At 32.6% G+C, this 21,468-nt stretch overlaps 1 protein-coding gene and 1 pseudogene across 2 annotated transcripts; one reads left to right on the forward strand and one right to left on the reverse strand.

Annotated features, from left to right (window-relative positions):
• The first annotated feature begins 1,194 nt into the window (after positions 1–1,194).
• LOC144568988 (cysteine-rich receptor-like protein kinase 7) lies at positions 1,195–6,046 on the forward strand (annotated as a pseudogene). The gene is made up of 9 exons (XR_013515907.1): positions 1,195–1,593; positions 2,643–3,040; positions 3,146–3,175; positions 3,677–3,805; positions 4,002–4,135; positions 4,229–4,439; positions 4,687–4,930; positions 5,046–5,196; positions 5,306–6,046. The product of XR_013515907.1 is annotated as a cysteine-rich receptor-like protein kinase 7 (transcript).
• A 6,223-nt stretch (positions 6,047–12,269) lies between these two features.
• LOC144550693 (kinesin-like protein KIN-4C) lies at positions 12,270–16,137 on the reverse strand. The gene is made up of 11 exons (XM_078298669.1): positions 16,021–16,137; positions 15,531–15,680; positions 15,037–15,189; positions 14,476–14,699; positions 13,926–14,092; positions 13,518–13,642; positions 13,034–13,070; positions 12,839–12,930; positions 12,642–12,755; positions 12,331–12,433; positions 12,270–12,289 (listed from the first exon to the last, which is right to left on the reverse strand). Exons 1-11 carry the CDS (start codon positions 16,132–16,134, stop codon positions 12,270–12,272), a joined length of 1,299 nt encoding a protein of 432 aa, XP_078154795.1. The 5' UTR covers positions 16,135–16,137.
• Positions 16,138–21,468: the final 5,331 nt, after the last annotated feature.

Raw genomic sequence — 21,468 nt, forward strand, 5'->3', positions numbered from 1 at the left:
TGATCGGAGTCCTGTATGAGTCTTGACGGTCATGTAGGCGTTGAACTTGTAGTGCATGACCAGAGTCATGTAGGCGCTGTACTTGTAGCGCATGATCAAGTATTGTTAATTCCAAAATGGTTACCTAATATGATGTGAATTTTATTCTATACTAAATATTTACATATTTGACATGATACATAACCATTGCATTTCTTTAACTAATGTTATGTTAAAGGTTTGAGATAAATGCATAAGTTTAGGTGAGAACACTTGAGATAAGTAATTATGAATAAAGCATGATTAAACAATAAGGTTGCACAAATAAATTAGATTGAACTTTTAAGTCTATTGCACATGAGTATTGCATATTGTGAACTTTTTATGTTTGATTGTTATAATATTATAAATTGTTTCTCTAGCTTGCTGATTTCTTTTGCGGTATTTGAGCATTTCTTAAAGTGAGCTTATATCTTTGTTTCTTAACTGATTATAGTTGATAACTTAGATTCTTTAATTCTTATATTATTCTTGTAGTCTTTATTGTTTGTGCTCAGTGTTGTTTTAGTTTCAGTTGGTCGGATCTAAGGATAACTCGACTGGAACTGAATACCGCACTGGGAGATTTCAATCTCTCACCGTTCCACTTTGTGGGTTCCAGGTACAAAGTCCAAGAGACGAAAGTGAAATGTCAGAACGAATGATTGCGGGGTTGCCACAAACATAAGTAATTTTTCTTATAATTCTGATCAAATGAATCTGTTATGGTTCTTCAATTGTACTTATTTAAACTATAGCAGATTCATTTTGTCTTGCTTTGATACATGTAAAACAAATTGGACTTCAGAAATTTACTTCATGTATTGTGGGTTCAATTATGTGTCATTGGTTATGTATTTATATATATGTTGTAATTCAGAATATGATCGCCTTGCGCTGAAAAGCATGGCGGGTTGTCTGTCTTGTTGTCGGGATGTGACAGTCAAGTTTTAATTTTGACTTGCAATTATTTTTCCCTGACAATGTCTTTAGATCATAATTCCTCACATCTCTTTCTGAAACAATATATTAATTTATATTAATTTCTATAAATAAAAAAATCTTGAATTCCTTAATTCCTTTGCCTCTACGGTAGGAGAGGATGCCAATTGGCTTAGGCAATTAGTTATCAGTCAAGTTAATAAATTCAATGTTGCCTTGATTATACTCTTTAGCAATCTCTCTTCTCTGTTCCTGCTTGGCACTTGGGGGACCAAATTCTCAAAAAATGGCTCTCTACCTCCTTAAATTCTTCCCATCCATACTACTATTACTTGTTTATAATTATAGTCGAACCACTCATGCTCTACTTCAAAATCAACGTCCTTACTGCTCTGTTAATACCTCAGATACTACCTTTAAGAATAATCTCCACAGCCTTCTCATGTACATAACCACCAGTACCCAATCAAATGGCGGCTACTTCAACGACACTGTTGGCACAAGTGCTGATCAAATCTATGGCCTCGGCATGTGCTATGCCAGTGCAAACCTCACAACATGCAACAATTGCCTTAGTACAGCTGCCTCTAAAATCACCAGCGATTGCCCTGACAGCAAAAACGCTGGTACCTGGTAATGAATAAGCTACTTCATTCATTTAGTATGCTCATATAAATGTTTTAAATAGTCAATATTATACCATAATATATATCCAATATCCTAATAAAAAACTTGACATTTTTTTTTCTATATCCTTTTAGTTATTTATCCTTTTATTTAATTATTTTAAAAAATTGAATTGATCAATATGTCTTTACTTCCAAACATTGTCCCGAAATTAATTACTTTTTATTATTGATACTTCGTTAATTTCGTGACAGTCCGATATACAGAACATATTGACGCAGCATTAGTTTTTGACAACAAAACTTTGATACATTAGTACATCTACATTAATTGATACTAGTTTATCATAAAAATATCGATGTATCAATGTTAAAATCTAATGAAGCATGAATGTTATGAACACTGGGTTTGTAAACCGAACTAAATAAATAGAAGATAATTTTTTTCAGTTTATTTCATTCGACCATATTAAATTTATAATACGAGATTTTCCTTCAAAAAAAGGAAAAAAAAGAAAGAAAGGAAACGATGCTCTTCTCTCTCTCTCTCTCTCTCTCCATCAGCATCACTTGGCTTTCAAAGGAGAAAGTTACAATAAAAATGAGTGGTTACAATACAAAAAATCAGTATAAATTGGGAGAAAAAGTTGGCTAAATTGGAGGTATACTAAGGAGAAAACGCCATGTAATTATCTTGTTGCTCTCCAATCCCAATCTATAAAAAAAAAGTAGCATTTAATCAGCAGAGACCACTAGTAATTTATGCACAATATTTTTTTTAAAGGACAGAAAAACCCGATCGTTTTCATTAATAAAGAACTAAAAAGAGTATTTACATCATTATGCGCAATATTATTATAGTTTTTAATTCTCTAATTATACATAATATATATAATTACAAGATGATGATTAAATGGTTGTACAAAAATAACACAAGACTCGATCCATACCTTCTTTAAAATACAAAATACAAAATTAAACATAATTAAGATGCTAATTAAGGGTGAGATAAGAGTCACCACATATAACTTTAGTTTTGGTTTACTGTCAATGCAGGCTGGAATCAGGACCATGCGTTATTCGCTACTCGAATGAGAATTTTTTCGGTGTGGCAAACACTACTTCGTACTATATTTACTCTTCTGAGAACTATACAGACCAGAAACTCTTTGACAATGCGCGGAATGCATTATTTAATACTCTAATTGCTGAAATAAATGTATCAGCAAATATGGTGGGCACAGGGCAACAAAGTGTGAATGGAATTGATAAATTGTATGGGCTGTTGCAGTGTACAAGGGATTTAAATCATCAGCAGTGCTACAAATGCTTGAGCTCACTCATCAGTGACCTACAACCGCCATCTCTGCTCGCATATACTGTTGGTTTGCGCTACTTTGGGTTTTCTTGCTATGTGAATTACGAGATGTTTCCTATCTCGATAACTCTGCAAGGTAATGATCCACTTAGTTTACAAGATTTCTATTAATTCATAAATCATAAGACTATTCATAAAAATATATGCATTATTTTTCAATGACCTTCTTCTGTCCCTGTAGGCAATACTTCTGGCCCAGTAACTGAACCAGGTACAAATCCTCTCTCTCTATCTGCGGGTGTACGTGTGTTCAGCAAATAGTAATTATTCCTAAAAAGTGGAAACAATATCAATATCAAACTACTCTTGTACATAGTTCCATGTCAGACTATCTTGTTACAGGATCCAATATATATCAAACTATTTTGTTACAGGAGTAGAATATGAGGTCTAGGATGGATACAAACATTAAAACTCCCGAGGTTTAACCAAGAAGTGCTTTGTATTTATTAGAATACACGCACTATACTAACCTCTAAGCTCTGTTTACATTGTTTCGGTATACATATTTTTGCCTTTTTCTCCGAATTTTCTGCTAATTTTTTTTTATAAGAAGACAGAAGAGACAGGAGGGAATTTCAATTTTTTAGAACAAAATCTTCAAATTGGAATTATATTTCTATTTTGTAGTAAAATTTTAAATCAACTGAATGCTCCATATTTGTGATATTTCTGGGAAATTTGATATAGAGCTCTTCATACATGATTCCAGGTACTGGTACGAAAAAATCGAAAACAATTGTAATTGTCGCAGTAGTTGGTGGTGTTGCTGCTCTTCTAGTCGTTATATCAATTTGCATTTGGTTTCAAAGAAAGTGGTCTCTCACAGGTGGAATCAAATGTATGTAAAATATTTAAATTGAGTTCAATTTCCAAGTGCACATAATTGAAACTTAACTATAATTAACCATATATATTGTTGACAAAATATCCAATTTGTGGTTAATGCTTAATATTTTATCTTAATAAATCAACCTAGTAAGATTTTTTTTTATACTTATATCCTTTTTGTCTTGTTCTGGTATAAACTACGGCAGTGTTTTTCAAGGAATTACAGGATGTTGCGGCTTCAGAATTTCTGATTTACAACTTCACTACCATCAGAAATGCTACCAACAACTTCTCTGATAAAAATAAGCTTGGCATGGGCGGTTTTGGACCAGTTTTTAAAGTAAACCAATCAGAACTTCATATATCTCTATTTTTCAAGCAGTACAAGCATGCACAAGTAGTCAAATAACATGATAAGATAATTTTTTGGCAGGGAAGACTTCCCAATGGTCAAGAAATAGCAGTCAAAAGGCTCTCAACAAGTTCGACCCAGGGAGGAACTGAATTCAAGACTGAGGTTGAATTACTTGTGTGACTTAGGCACAACAATTTAGTACAATTGTTGGGATGCTGCATATACAAGGACGAGAGAATGCTTTGCTACGAATATCTACCTAATAGAAGTCTTGATAAGATCCTTTTTGGTAAAGTTTCCATCAGCAGCAGTCCTTGGCTTTCCTATCATTCCGTTATTTTTTTTTTTTTTTTTTTTTTTTTGTGTTGAGACTTGAGACTTTGATGTTTTCTAAAGAAATTTGGAAACTTTTGTCAAAATTGGCTTGGTTACACAAAGATTGTGATTCCGGGCTTGTCATTAAAAAGCAATCAGAGAATCAAGCATATATTATGAATATCAGAAAAATATCAGAAATGCCTTTTTTCTTACTGCAGGATCTGACGATATCAAATGCAAGGAGCTCGAATGGAGTAGACGTTACAGGATCATAAAAGGCACTTGCCGCGGTCTACATTACCTCCATGAGGAATCACCATTGAAAATTGTACATCGTGATTTCAAAGCCAGTAATATATTGCTTGATAGAGATATGAATCCAAAGATTGCAGATTTTGGGCTTGCAAGGCTTTTTGATAGAGACCAAACCCATACCGTCACTGCTCACCTCGCTGGAACATTGTTAGTTTGTTGCCTCATTGAAAATTTAGTAAAACAAATTATATATGTAGCACTGGAATTCAAACTAGCTTTGTGGATTAATTTAGACTATCTTTTCTTGTTTAATTTAATGCAGTGGATATATTGCACCAGAATGTAGCATGCGAGGTTCATTCTCAGCTAAGTCAGATACATATAGCTTTGGCATCCTTGTTCTAGAGATTGTAACTGGGAGAAAAAATAGCTCGTTTCCAGGCAGCATGCACATGTCAGGCCTGATAAATCATGTAAGTTCAAAAAAGAAAAAGGTGGTGGTCAAAATCTTTTCTTGATTTGTTTTATTACAGGAGCTAATTACTAACAAAAACAATTTTTGACCAAAAATGATAACTGAAGGTATGGAAGAATTGGAATGAAGGAAAAATGTTGGAACTAAAAGACCCAACATTGAATAAAGAATGCATAGAAGAGCTAACAAAGTGCATCCACATAGCACTCCTATGCTTACAAACGAATCCATCAAATAGGCCGAACATGGAAACTGTAGCTAACATGCTCAATAGTTCATCGATTGCGAGTCTGCCACCTTTGCCACCTCCAAGATTTATATGGGGAGCAGATGTTTCTATGTTTGAGGATGATGAAAATTCCATTACCAATTTTAGCGGCTGGGAGACCGTCTCCACTGTTGTTGGAGACAAAACGGAAGAGAACAGTTTTCTCAATAGTTTTAGTGGGAGATAGGGGTGTAAACGGATCAGATATTATCCGATTTTGTCCGGATCCGAATCCAAAAAATTAATTACATTATCCAATCCGTATTTGTATCTGATCTATATCCATATTTGAGACTATTTGTATCTATATCTATATCTGAAAAATTATAACAGATAAGAATACAATAAAAATTTTAACTATCCATATCCGACCGTTTACACCCCTAGTGGAAGAGCTTGATTTTTTTAAGCTGCCAATTTTTTTTTTTTCTACTAAAACTTCATTTATATTTTTAAAGTACCCAATTTGCTGTAAATTAAAATGTAAAAAATATATATGTAGCTTGTAAGGGAAAGGTAAAGTTTTATAATAGGTTCTTTTGTGAGGAGGGGAGGTTTGATGGGAATTGGATCAGGTCTGAGGACACATCTGTGGTCTATTACGTCAAATCATGCGACGATTTTGATTAATATATAGAGCACTTCTTAAACAAATTTAATTTATCAAATTAAAATCCGATTGATTGAATAAATCCAACTCAATCTCCTCACCTCCTAATTTAAACATTTAAGAAATCAGGTATCAATCAAATAAATTAAATTTGTTTAAGAACTGCTCTGTTAATCAAAATCATGGTATGATTTGATGTAATAGACGGTAGATGTGCCCATCAAACTCAGACCTGGTCTGACGCCCATCGGACCTCCCCTCCTTCCTCTTTTGTGACGCAACTAGTTCATTTTCTACTTGTGATATACACAGTCGGTAGCTAAAAATTATGCACACATTTTCATTATATATTTTTTTTGAAATAAACTTGAATTTTGCTGCAGTGACTTCCTACTCCGTTCTACAAGTTTCCCATATTTAGAAGGTAAATGGGAAAACTTGATAAATTAAAGATAGTTTTAGTAAAAAAAGCAATGAATTGGGTAAACAATTATAAATTTTAGAAGGAGAAATACGTAATTTTGAGATTTTTGATGAAGAATATTATTTTTAAGATTGGCTAAAAGTTGTTAATTCAAACGTTTAAATTTTTGTTTATAATTTTCTAATTAAAAATAATATATAATTTATTCTCAATTATGTAAGGAAATCATTTTTTTTAATTATGAAATAGTTATGTATATTTAATAGAATCTCTAAATTATATGTAAAAAAATCAATCAATCATTCACATAATAATTAGTCGCTTTACATTTTTCTCAGTACATCTCAATATATAAATGTTATTTTTGACTTTCTAGTGTGATGTAGTTATATTTAGGATCTTCAAATGTTATGTTAAAAAGTAGGCTAGATGAGAATCGGACTTACTTTTGACTTCAACTAACTCCAAAACTATTTGATCAGCATTAAAATCGTTGTGCACGGAAAATGAAGCAGATGAGCACGGATTCTAATACAAAGTGCACGTATCATATTGCAGATCAGACGATGGTTAAATCCATCAAACCAAAGTAGTACTCTGAATTGCTTCTCCTCTTGTACACGGCATAATTATGTCAGAGTCAAGCACAATTCAAGGTACGTAAGTGCAACCGCTCATGCTCTTCTTCATTTACTGCTCCGTTAATACTTTTCTCTCGTGTTTAGTTGAGATCTAAACCATGAGATTAATACATGATTTAGACTTCAGTTATTTCATCAAACGAGCATTAAATAAATTAGTCTAACTAAATGTATGTTTAAAATTAAGCTAACTTAAACTCAAGGGCAAATCTACATTCATTCGTACGGGTACTAAGCTACTCTATGATTTTAAAATTTTAGTTATGTATATTGAAATTTAATTGAATTTTATTTTCTTAGAACTTTATATATAGCTAAGTCCCTCTTCATAAAATATCATATTTCTATTTGTAGCCTAGTGGTTAGAGTTTACTTTGTGGTTGTGCAGAATTTAAATTTAATTTTCACCAACAACATATTATTCATTTTAATTTTAGCATGAATTTCTAGTTCCACCCTGCTTAGACTATTACACCTCTCCAAGTGAAATATCTTTTGTTATCTGAAATTACGATTTAATTTTAGGTTTCAACCAAGTAACTGACCCATTCTAGAAATTAAAGTGAAAATATTTGACCGAGTCTTTCAACTCTGGCCACCTCAAATAATTAATGGTATATATACAGCCGCATAACTTTGCAATTAACTCTAGCAATGACAGGTCCTGCCACACCCGCCACAAGTCACAAATGTTTCATAGTATCAGAAAAAATAATACCAATACAGGACAGGTGTCCATGTTTTTGGTAACCGTTTACAAGTCTCTGTGTCAACAATTCTAAGTACGGACTACCTTAAATTTGAAATTACATATTCTCTCTATATAAAATTAATTGTTTTTGAAGTCTCATACAACTAAATTATTTTTCAATCTTCAAAATTCAAAAAATCGATTCAAACCGTTAGATGTGATCTCTATGTTAGAATTTACTTGGAAACCAAATTTTATATTTTTTGAATTTTTTTTTTACTATTTATTTAGTCACTTCAAAAATTATTGATTCAATAATGACTTATTCAAACAGTAAAATCTGACTAGACCATTGAATCAGCGATTTTATGATACTAGCCAGCTAACACATCTCAATCTTGCATGCCAATGTTTTATTTCTAATAAAATGAAAAATGGCAGCGTCTTCCGGGTTATAAAAAAAAAATGTCATTTTGGCAATTGCTCTGTTCAGAGCTCCAAATGGATCTTTGACATTCCAAAAGATTTCTATCATGTCAGTGGCGTACTACTATCATATCATGTTGCATTTACATTCTTAAATTGTTTTCCACATCCCTTTTACTCGGATTAGCTAACCAACCTAAGCTTGACCCTGCCTGGTGCCATTTCGTGTTCCCATCAATAGAGGCAGTCAAACATATCAGTTTGAGCTCAAATGCTACATTGCTTCATGCTCTAATTGTACCGAAACATTTTTATCTTCAATTTCAAAGTTCAAACAGACAATCCGAACAACTCGATATGATATGCACGTTAAAATATGATTGGAGACCAAATTTTATATTTTTTGAATTTTTTTTACTATTTTTTAAGATAAATACAAAATCATTATTTTTAAATGGTCCATAATTTCCCGAAAGTCAGTGATTTTGTACTTACCTTAAAAAATAGTAAAAAAATTTCAAAGAATATAAAATTTAATATCTAAATACATTTTAACGTGGATATCATGTTGAACGGTTTAAGATCTTTTGATTGAACTTTGAAATTAAATATAAAGATGTTGGGGTACGATTGGAGCATCAAGCAATTGGGCATTTGAGCCCTCCTCAAAATGTTGTTGGGTTTTCAATATTATTAGGCAAAAAATATAGATCTAGATTGGAACACTGCCTAATAAAATGGAAAGACAAAAATATTGTGCACACATGAAACAAATGGAGGATTCGCGAATGTAAAAATGTACAAAATGTTTACGAACCAGATGGATATGGTTGCAAGAGTCAAGAGTTGATAGGCCTAGCAATCAAACTGTTAACCTTCAAAAAAACAATCATACTCTTACACTTAAAAAACAATCAGCCGATCGAATTGGCTCTAGGAGTAAAAATCAATTGAGGTTTACTTTTACTGAAATTACAAGATTTTGAGATAATCTTTCAATTTCAGTCAAATTGAACCTCAATTACAAGATTGTTTCAGGGTAAATCATACTGTAAATATTTTAAATTGATGAGTCTTACTATAGTCTGAATAGAACAATCATTGAACTGTGAAATTTTATGAACTTGACCCTAATTTCTTTTTCAAAAGAAGCTAAAATTAGACTAGATAGAACTATGGATCGAACACCTTAAGTCAGATTTGATATGAATTATTGTTTCATTAATCTAAATTGAACTGTCCATGTTTACATGGAATATGTAGTAATATAGGACGAACTGTTAGATTATGTACAGTAGTATATAACATAAATTTGTTGTTGATGTCTATTTAATGTCTTAATGTGCAATAAATAATTAAACAGGCAAAGAATAGATAGTTATTAAATACAATGAATATATATATAATAACATGTATGTTAGACTAACTAGTGCTATGCACTTGTACTGAGCTAGTAGAAACTAGACCTCATAGCATGCAGAGCGGGCATAGATTTGGGTACTGTCAAGCATAACACGTACAACATTCAGATTCGAGCTAAAAAAGTGACTCGTGATTAATCTTGCTTAGAAAAAATTTACCCGTAAAGTTATAAAAACAAGCAGCAAATGAACAATTTGAGATTAACCAAATTATTCTCTATCCGAATTACTAATCATTAACTACAATCCAAACATCCTCCTTGGTTTCGAGTATTTGTCGTACAAGTTGTTTGGTTTTCTCTCTTCATGGAAAATATGTCTGTATTTTTCCAGAATTTTAATCCAACAAATTCTCTTGTATTTTTCTAGACGTTAGCTGCTTCCTGTACAAAACCCAAAACATAAATTTAAAACAAATTAATACATATATATATAGAGGTTGTTTACCAAGGATGATAAAGAAAACGTACTTCCAGAGCTTTAATCTCTTCAGTACGTTTGAATGAAACAAAGAATAGCTCAAAATAGTTCGCTAACCCCAAATTCGGAATAGCATCTAACCCGAGCTATTCCTTGTGTTGAGAATAGTATTTTTTTTCACCCAAACGTGAAATAGTGAGAATAGCTCATTAGGAATAGCAACTATTCCTGTGTCATCCAAACATACCCGATCGAATCGAGATTAAAGTTCTGGAAGTACGTTTTCTTTATCATCCTTGGTAAACAACCTCTATATATATCTGTATTAATTTGTTTTTAAATTTGTGTTTTGGGTTTTGTACAGGAAGCAGCTAAAGAACATCTAGAAAAATACAAGAGAATTTGTTGGATTAAAATTCTGAAAAAATACAGACAAATTTTCCATGAAGAGAGAAAACCAAACAACCTGTATGACAAATACTCAAAACTAAGGAGAAAAAAATGAGATGTTTGGATTGCACTTAACGATTAGTAATTCGGATAGAGAATAATTTGGTTAATCTCAAATTGTTCATTTGCTGCTTGTTCTTGTAACTTTACGGGTAGAATTTTTCTAAGCAAGATTTACCACTAGCCACTTTTTTAGCTCGAATATGAATGTTGAACGTGTTATGCTTGACAGTACCCACATCTATGCCTGCTCTGCCATCACCACCGCATACTTTAAGCATGCTATGAGGTCTAATTTCTGCTAGCTCAGTACAAGTGGAAACCACTAACTAGTCTAACATACATGTTATTATATTTTATTGGTTCAAATGTTTTATCAATGCCAAATTTTTTCTCCAGATCCTTGCTCCTTCTCTTTGGATGGAATACATCTTTGTATTTCATCAAAATGTCGAACCATGAAATTGACTTTGTCGCCCGATAATTTTGAGAGGCAAGTTGCTCTAGAATTCCTTCCTGTACAATACCCAAAATAAAAAATTTAATTACGTTGGAACATAAATGGAGGTCAGAACTGAAGGCAAGTGGGGATGATAAAAAACTTACTTTTAAGGCTTCAATCTCTTTTTTCGTCCAACCAAGTTTTGGTCGTATTTCTCTAACTTGTTTCATTGAATTGCGAACACCACCTTGCTCTTCAAAAAATTCTGCACATTTTTGCTGAAGTGACATACAGATAGTAAGTGAATGGTCAATAACCAACAAAATGTTCTCAATTTATTTTGATGAGCAATGAAAAATGCCAAATGTACAATTATATGTGACTGTACACATGACAACATGCAAAAAAGATCCTCGTAAAAAAAGAATGAATAGCAAGGAATTAGTATACTGTGCACTGGTCTATTGCTATATGGACTCTAAAAGCAAGTTAAACAGTCTAAAACAATTTAAAAAATGTATGCAATATCGCTGATTTCTATTTAGGTATGATTTGAATCTACAGAGACATACCTTCATCTTTCCAATATCATCACTCGGCTTTCTCGAGCAAAAGGGTTGATTGTGGGTTGATTGTGACACCATATTGAAATTCTCCTTATCCCCACCAGCTTTGTCAGAAAAGGAACAGCTCTCCTCCTTTTTGCTCTTACTAAACCCACGATTAGCACATTTCAAAGCTGAGCAACCGCACAAGGAACCACATTCAGCACCGGCTAAGCGGCACTCACACTTCTTTGTCTTACAAAAAGACAACTTGGTGCAAGTGCAACACTGGCCAGGTGTAGTTTTGTCAGCCCCTTCAAGTGGAATCTCTGACTTCACGCCTCGGCTTGTAGTGCCCGAGAAGAGATATTGAGACGGTACAACAGTTACTTCTCTATTCTTTTTGCATGTTTTCTTTATGGTGGTGACCATGTCTGACTTTTCATCTACTAGATCACAAGCAACAAAGTCTAAGTCCTCGGAATCCACATCAGGAATTTCCATGTCATTTTCAGACTCTGCGCCATGATTTGCTTCAAGTGGAATTTCCTATGGAGAAAACAATAAACAACAAAACTAAGTAAAAATGCAACATCTAAAAAAGATTGCAATTACCACATTGATGAGTATTATGCAAAGGGCTATGTACAGGCTATGGTTTTTGGAAAAAATGTTCTTGGGTTCTACTTCTAAACAAGACACCATAGACTTAAAATAACTTGTTTCATTGTTCCTAGAATTGGGGTTTCTTACCTCATTGAGATGCATGTTCTCAACTTTGTCCTTTAGTTCACTGATGAGCAAGTCCTTTTCTCTGCACTTTCGATCAGCCTCATTTATTTGATGGTGGAGAACTTCATTTTTCAGCTCTAATAGAGAAACCTTTTCTTGTAGGATCTGCATGTTTTTTAAACCAATTAAAATTTTGTCTTCCTAATCATAAAAGGTTCAACGTGTTTCAAAACTTTTTTTAAGTCAACAGGTTCTCTAAAAGCACAATGCACTTGCACTTGCACTACCAAGATAAATTAACATTTTAATTATTAATAACATTTGCCTAATCCTTTGCCAAATACAACAACGAGCTTAGAACAAGTACTTGTACCTGAATCTCTTTGAGCAAAGCACTGCCACTGTGGGCAAAATGAAGTTCACCTTGCATTTGCTCCAACTGGCTGCGCAGCCTTTTCTTTTCAGCTGCCACTGGGTCGCGATTAATCTAAACATGCATATAAACAATGAAAATTAATAAACACAACAGAAGAAAAATTAAAGTTTATAAATGATGATGGCTTATCTTACAATTGCTTTGTTCTTGATATTTCGGGCCCGTTTTGCATACTTGAGAGTGTTTATAGTCTCGTCAGCATTTGAGTCAGCAGGACTAATGCAAGCTGCAGATAACATGTAAATATGGAATAAGCAAGCACTGTACAGAATTTTCTAGTTATACTACATTACCACTACAAGAAAAAAAAGAGAGAGAACAAAACACACCGATCATAATAGTCTTGCTGTTTCCTCCAAGAGAATCCTACAAAAGGAAAAAAAATTCATATATAAATCAATCAAACATACAGAGCACAAAATTTGTAAATGCAATACTTCCAACATCAATTAGAAATCAATTGCTCCAGAAGTAACATTTTTTAACAAATTATGAGCTAAGACAACCAGTTAACAAGACAATTCAGCAACAACAGTTGTACTGCAAGATGTAACAAGTGCAGTAATGTTACTATTTGAAAATCAGCAGCTAAATATCACAAAATAACAGAAAAATGAACCAGCAGGCAATATCTTTGTCCCCTTGATATTATCTTTACTCAAAGTACAACTGCAAGCGCAGAAAAATTAAACAGTGCTCAACTTGTCCCCTTTGATGCTATCTATGTTGTTGTTTGCAATAGTCGACATGTTACTGTTTGCAAATCTGAGATGTAATGAAGAAATAACTACATCAAAGTATCAAACATTATACCTGCAACACTCTAGTCAGCTTGCTGTCCCGATATGGAACAAATGCTCCCTCTTTGCGCTTCTTCTCATCACCCAATGCATTGATGACATTTCCAAGAGATAGAAGGCCTTTATTGATATGTATCCCTGAATAAATATGAAACATATTATAGTTTCTCCCTTAAAGTGTGAAGAAGGTAAAATATTGCCAATTATATATGTAATTCTTTTTTGGACAATTTTCTTATTCTTGTTTTTATGTTTCCTACTGCAATCAATTTTGAACACATAATGATATTATTTTTTAATGACAAAGAAATGACCAACACTTGACTTTCTTTTGTTACTGTTAGTTCATCTCATAATTACTTTAAACCTAGGCCCTAGCTACAAACAGAAAAGTAAAGAAGGAATATTATATGGTTCCAACCTTCTTTAAGCCTCAAGCCATCAGCCCCAGTACGCTTGGCACGCTCTGAGCCAGCCAAATCAACCAAATGAAGTTTGGAGATTAGGATATCATGTCCAGCATCACTTTGGAATGAACTAGCTGTCCTCTTTTGCTCAATGCAAATGGTGAAGATAGCATGAGACCGGCTATAAAGGGAAACAATGTATCGTTTAGAATCTAACATAAAGACAGAAAAGATGTTATGGCACTTTAATAAAAAGTAACTTTGCCTATAAGAATCAAGAAATATCATTTTTTGTCTTGCTTTTAGATACTATCAGACAACGTGAATAACTTGTAATGTGTACACATTATATCATGCAACATTTGATAATACAATAAGCACGGTAACAGTAATATAACTAAGGAAGCTATCCACAATTCTGGAGAGATTATAATAATAAGTAAATATTCACATCTTTTACTAAAATGAAATAAGAAGTTCAACATTTGAAACCTATTTCTTTGTCTTGTCATGAATTATGTACAGAAAAACCAAACACAAAATAATCAAATAAAAGAGAGGTACCTCGACTGGCTATTCATATGTGTACTTGCAGTGGCACGGTTCAAAGACCCTCGAGCCAGGAAAGAAGCCATTTCTTCTTTTGATTTCACTGCTGGTTCACTGACACCTGCAAGGAAGATGCCACCAAGTGCTGTTTCTCTGATCTGAATAGGCACTCGGTAAGGACCAGATTTTGCTGTATGGGTTTGTGGGTCTAGGAGATCAAACACCTCCTCTTTGAAAATCTGTCGTGAAGATTTAATTAACAGAAAAGAAAATATATATTGATTTAGATAATAAAAAATCATATGGGATTGAATTTAGTTTGGAAGAGGAACATATATAGTTTACTATCAACAGACTGAATTTTTGTTAAAACATGAGATTTTAATACATGTTAGGTTAGATAATTAGAATGTGTACTTGCAAGATACAGTGTTGAACTGTTGATAGTGAGATACCAAGGATAACAAAATTAGGTGTACCGTGTATCAGTACCTGGGATACTTCCTAACAGTAATGATTGATGGGAACATACCACACAAGTACAAATATTCTTTGAATTTTAATTAATTAGCATACCTCAATGAATGTAACTCTGATGAGAAATTCTGTCTTGTCCCTCAGTTTTTTTACTTTTTCAAAAATTTCTTCCATAACTTTGGGTATGATCCCGCTAGCACTAGTTTCTCCTAAATAATTCGTGCCCATGGTATGTGTCTTCCCAGAACCGGTCTATAATAATTAAAAAAAACAGCATCAATATTTGCGAGGAAATAATCCATTTATTTATCCACAAACCATCAATAGGCATTTTAAAGGGATTAAGATTCCAGGTCTCACCACATTCTGTCAGCAAGGTTGATTCAGGTATTATGGAACAAGTACTAGATTCTTATTTCAAAAATTGAGGGTAAATGGGGCACTATGAAACAAGTTTTAAATAAAACTGAATCAAGTGAAGGTTGATCACTCAACTAATTAAGGGGTAACCGAGGTTAGGTAGGGCTTAATTAGTTGATTAGTTCACCATTTGGGTAAATGCTGGAACAAGATGCTCATAGTACAATACAAACCTGTCCATATGCCAGCACAGTGGCATTGTAGCCACGGAATAACGCATCAACAAGGGGCATTACACATTCCTCAAAAATTTTACAAGATTGTGGCGCACCTGGCAATCCATACACATGGTCATACGTAAACACATGCGAACCAATTTGGACCTGCATAAGAAAAGAATGCCAGTTTCGCAAAAAGTGAATTGTGCTGCTATGCACTTGATTAAATACTAACAAAAACTGATTCTGACAACTGAACTTGATTATTTCAAAAGGGAGTTTTGTTCAAACAACATGTACAGTATTTCTCATTTAGTAGAAAATGTTGTGACAAGATCATTTGTTTCCTTCCAACAAGATTGAGAAGGAACTGAGTATTTTTATTTCTAAACTTAATTTTAAAGGTGAAAACTCTATTTTTGTTTGACTATGGTTGGCAACAGCGCATGCAATAAATACAAAATTTGGGTAGTCTCACAAAATTGAAGAAAATTAGGGATCTGACCTGAGGTTCACCAGGTGTGACAGTCACACAATAGGTACAGCCATTGAGAAGCTCCGATGTGATCAGCGGTCGAATATTCACAGCAACCTTTACAGAGTCATCTGAGCCCTCCATTGCTCCGATGTCTACTTTATCTCCTTAAATCTACCAAAACCAAAACAGATCAGATTAAAAGAAACAAAGTAGTGTTGTGTGTGTGTGTGTGTGTGTGTGTGTGTGTGTGTGTTTAAAAAAAGCCTCAAGGCCCAAATTGCATTTAACTAAAAGAATTTACAGAGACTCAAACAAAGTAGTGTGATATTGATTGAGATATACACCTAATAATCTTAAGAATACTCAAATTTCAGCTAAATGGGAGCAAATCGTGATAACAAAGAGAGGACGCACAACACAAGATCGGGGAAGGGAAGGGAAACCAAGCGATTGGGTTTTGATACCTCTATCGTTTTTAAATTTGGAACGGTTGAGATTTTGACCGTTGGAACAGTTATCCTCTGAACTCTGAAGTGACATAACATAATTCGGACTGTTGGCGCTTGAGAGAGGTTAAGAGTCCCAGACCGCGCGATTTCGAATTTCAAATTAGGGTTCACGTGAACCGGACCAGACCGGTTAGTTTAACCAGAAAAAAATCAGAACCGATCACATGTTGAACCGGTTAAATCCGATTGGTTTTTCATATAAAAAGCCAGTTTCTTTTTAAAAGAGAGAAAGGCTATTGATGGGATCTGTGCCTTCTAGTTCTATCATGTATCCTTTATTAGATAGGTTCAAATTTCGATACAAATTTTCTCCAGACTAAGCCAGGTCAGATTTATATAAGACCTCAATTTTTTAAATATCCCAAACAAATTAATTATGTGTAGTATAAAAATTTGTGTATATTAATTCTTATCAAAATAACAATTGTTACTGTTTTATTATTTAATCTACTTTTGATCATTTTAATCATTGAAGTGCTCTATTTTTTTTTATTATTTAGATGTTAGTTTTTAAATAAAGCTATAAATTTGATCTTACATTGTATTATTTGAATATATATTTAGTATATAAATAAATCTGTAATTGAATCGGTTAGTCCAATTAGTAAACTATTGAACTAAAGCTTTATCAGATCGATGTCTAGTCCGATTCTGATAACATTGGTCACTAAAGTAGAGCTGATCAATTCGCACCTCTAAGATATTTCAAAGTTTGAGTGTTTTTTGGATTATGAATTTTGAAAGGTAAATCATATATATATATAGGGGTTGGCTAATATTAAATCGATTGTTTCTAAGATCCTGTGCAACTAAGTCGTTTTTCAATTTTTAAAGTCCAAAAAGTCAATCCAAACCGTTAGATGTGATCTCTATATTAAAATATGCTTGGAGACCAAATTTTACATTTCTCTAATTTTTTTTTTTTTTACTATTTATTAAGTCACTTTGAAAATTGTTGATCCAACGGTGGCTTCTGATTTTACTGTTTTGTTAAGCCACCGTTGAATTAGCGATTTTCAAAGTAACTTAATAAATAGTAAAAAAAAATCAGAAAAATGTAAAATTTGGTCTCCAAGCATATTTTAATATAGATATCACATCTAACGGTTTGGATTGACTTTTTGGACTTTAAAAATTGAAAAACGACTTAGTTGCACAGGACTTTAGGAACAATCGATTTGATATTAGCCAACGCACAACCGACCAGATGATGAGGTTTTTATTGTTTCAATGAGGAAATAATGAGAAAATATAAGCCCTTTGATTATAATAAATAAGAGAAAGAGAATAAAATTGGATGAATGCTAATTGAAAGGTGGAGTTTTAAGTCTATCAACAAAAACAAAAGTATTTGAATCTTGAGTCTACAAACTTTCCATAAAGAGAATGTTACCATTTGCCATTAAATCAAAAATTGATACTTCCAGTTAGTAAATTTTGAAAAGAAAATTGTCTTATTTATTAGTTGCATTTTGATCTAGTAAAATCCGACTCCAAAATTTAATTATATTAATTTGTGTTTCTCAAAATTAGTTTAAACATTTTAACTGTAGTATCCTGATGGTCCAACAGATGTGTCAATAGTACAAAATTCAGGATTTTTGTCAGAGGGGGTATGAATTGAATTCAAACCCATTAATTAATTGAGTTCAAATTTATTAACTAATTTGATACTATATAACAAAAATAGCCTCTTACATAATAAAAAACAAAAAAATAGTATATTTTTTTTTAACATATTAAAAACAACAAAAACGACAACAGGGGAGGGAATTAATATGGACCTATATATTAAATCAAAATTAAATTAAAAATTTTAGCCGATCACAAAATATTATTTTGGTCCGAGGAGATATATTTGGGTGAATCTGGTATGAATCAATGACAGCTCTATTGCAATTTTGGTCGTTGCATACTCATATTGAAATACACAAGTTTGGGTGAATTTAAGGAAATATATTACCTCTAATTCGAATTTTACAAAGAAAAACAATGAATATCAAATAAACTATTAATGATGACTTTAAAGTTTAAACTATTAATTTTGATCTAATTTATAAGCTGCCGTGTATGTACATTTCAAATTTATTTTATAAAATTATTTTGTATAAGATATATTTTTTTGGCAATTTCTAATCTCTCGATCTTATATAAAATCACCTTCAAAAATTAAATCTTTTAAACGTCAATCATGAAATATATCAAACTCAACAATTTGAATTCAAAGGTTTAAAACTTATACAGTAGCTTCAAAATTGAGAATTATATATGCTCGCTAACTCAGTACCTTTACAGCTTTACTATGGAATATGGATATTGGTTAATATATATTTTCTAATAGCAATAAAAGTACATAATTAAAGTGAACTAAATTTTCAGTATCGGACCTGTGGTTTAATCGCGTGATCCTCTCTCCTGCCATGGAGCAGCGCGCCTCTGTACGGAGCTGATTCCAAGTTCCAACACAGGGAGCGACGGATCTGTTGTTACGCGGCTGGTCATCTTCCCGCCTTGATTTGAATTGTGAGATACCCCTTGTATAGGATTTATCGGCACAGAAGATCGAGGCGGTTTTGACTGTGGATCCAGTGTGGTGAGTATCCTCTGAGATATCTTAACTTTTGCGTGACCTACGTGTCCGGTGCCTATTCGGGGGTGATGTAGGGGGTCAGTATTTGTGTGCTTTGAGATTCGTGCAGAACGTATTTGAACGGTTGGGATTTTCCATAATGTCACGTAAAGTTTCAGATATCTCAGAGGATACGAATTCGATCCAGTGTGGTAATGAAATTTTTTTCATAAACCATAATTAATAAAATGACATTTACAGAACTAATATCGGACATTTTTCTTAATACTCCAAAATAAAAAGTTAATTTTAAAAATAACCCCGCATCCTATTTTTTTTTCAAAAATAACCTAACCGCCTGGCCCACGGACGATCTCCTCGGAGACCAAACCGCCCCTCCCACGGGCGGTCTCCTAGGGACCAAACCGCCCCCCTCACGGGTGGTCTCCTTTTTTTTTATTTATTTTTTTTATGGAGATTTGAATATTTTGATTTAAATAATTTTGTGAAGAAAAAGTTTTCTTGTTTAGAGTGTATGCCAAAAAATAAGACATGATATCCATACTAAATTGTCGATCCGAACCGTTCAACATGATATACACATATACATATACACATATACATATATACATATACATATATACAATTTTTTTTGTTATAAACTCATTATTTTTATAATATATGTATATATGTATATATAAATGAGTTAGGCTGGGATGCTATGGATAGCATAGAGGCCTCTATGCTACGGCTCAATATTCGAGTTTTCAAAAGCCAAACGGTCGATCCGAACCATTCATCTTATTCTCCATATTAATATCTGCTTGGAGACCAAATTTTATAATTTTCTGAATTTTTTTACTATTTATTAAGCCAATTTGAAAATCGCTAATCCAACGGTTTTACTGTTTTGTGCAGTCACCGTTGGATCAACAATTTTGTAAAATACTTAATAAATAGTAAACAAATTCAGAAAAATGTAAAATTTGGTCTCCAAGCAGATATTAATATGGAGAATAAGATGAACGGTTCGGATCGACCGTTTGGATTTTGAAAACTCGAATATTGAGTCGTAGCATAGAGGCCTCTATGCTATCCATAACACCCCAGCCTAACTCTATATAAATATATACATATACATATATTATATTGAGATAGGCTAATGTGCCTGGCCCACGGGCGGTCTCCTAGGGGACCAAACCGCCCCTCCCACGGACGGTCCTCTTTTTTTTTTTTATTTAGAGATCTAAGTATTTTGATTTAAATATAAACATATACATATGTATATGTATATGTATATGTATATGTATATGTATATGTATATGTATATGTATATGTATATGTATATGTATATGTATATGTATATGTAGATGTAGATGTAGATGTAGATGTATATGTATATGTATATGCGTATATGTATATGTGTATATGTGTATATGTATATGTGTATATGTAATTATGTATATATGTATATATATAGAGAAGGGTTCCAATGCCTCATATTTTATATTTTCATTTTCAAAATCCAAATTGTCGATCCGAACCGTTCAACAAAATATTTATACTAAAATATGCATGGAGATGAAATTTTATATTTTTTGGAATTTCTTTGCTATTTTTTAAGATAGGTTCAAAATCACTATTTTTGAACCGTTCAAAAAACAATGATTTTCTATCCATCTTAAAAAATAGTAAAAAAATTTCAAAAATTATAAAATTTCATCCCTAACCATATTTTAGTATGGATATCATGTTGAACGGTTCGGATCGACAATTTAGTATGGATATCATGTCTTATTTTTTGGCATACACTATAAACAAGAAAATTTTTTCTTCACAAAATTATTTAAATCAAAATACTCAAATCTCTAAAAAAAAAAAAAAAAAAAGGAGACCGCCCGTGAGGGGGGCGGTTTGGTCCCTAGGAGACCGCCCGTGGGTCAGGCAGTTAGATTATTTTTGAAAAAAATAGGATGCGGGGTTATTTTTAAAATTAACTTTTTATTTTTGGGTATTAATAAAAATGGCCGAACTAATATGATTAATTTTTTTTTTCAAAAACCATAAGGACCGTATGGTTTCTACGGTCTCTAAAATTGCATTTTTTCAGACCGTAGAGACCATACGGTCTTACCCTTTTTTTTTTCTTTTTTTTAAACAGAAATTTTTTAAATTTTTTTATTTTTTGTATTAAAATATTAGAAATATTGAATATATTTCTTTAAAAATAGATGAAATGTAATATAATTTGATTTATTAGAAAGACTGCAAGAAATAATCCGGATTAATATTTTTCAGGTCGGATTTTTTGCGGCTGTAAGAAAAATTAATATATTTCTTTATGTGTTATTGGAAAAAAATAAAAATGCTTAGATTCTGAGTTATTGATCCCAGTTC

The sequence above is a fragment of the Carex rostrata genome, chromosome 2 (assembly GCF_964058835.1).
Source record: "Carex rostrata chromosome 2, lpCarRost1.2, whole genome shotgun sequence".
NCBI classification, from domain to species: domain Eukaryota; kingdom Viridiplantae; phylum Streptophyta; class Magnoliopsida; order Poales; family Cyperaceae; genus Carex; species Carex rostrata.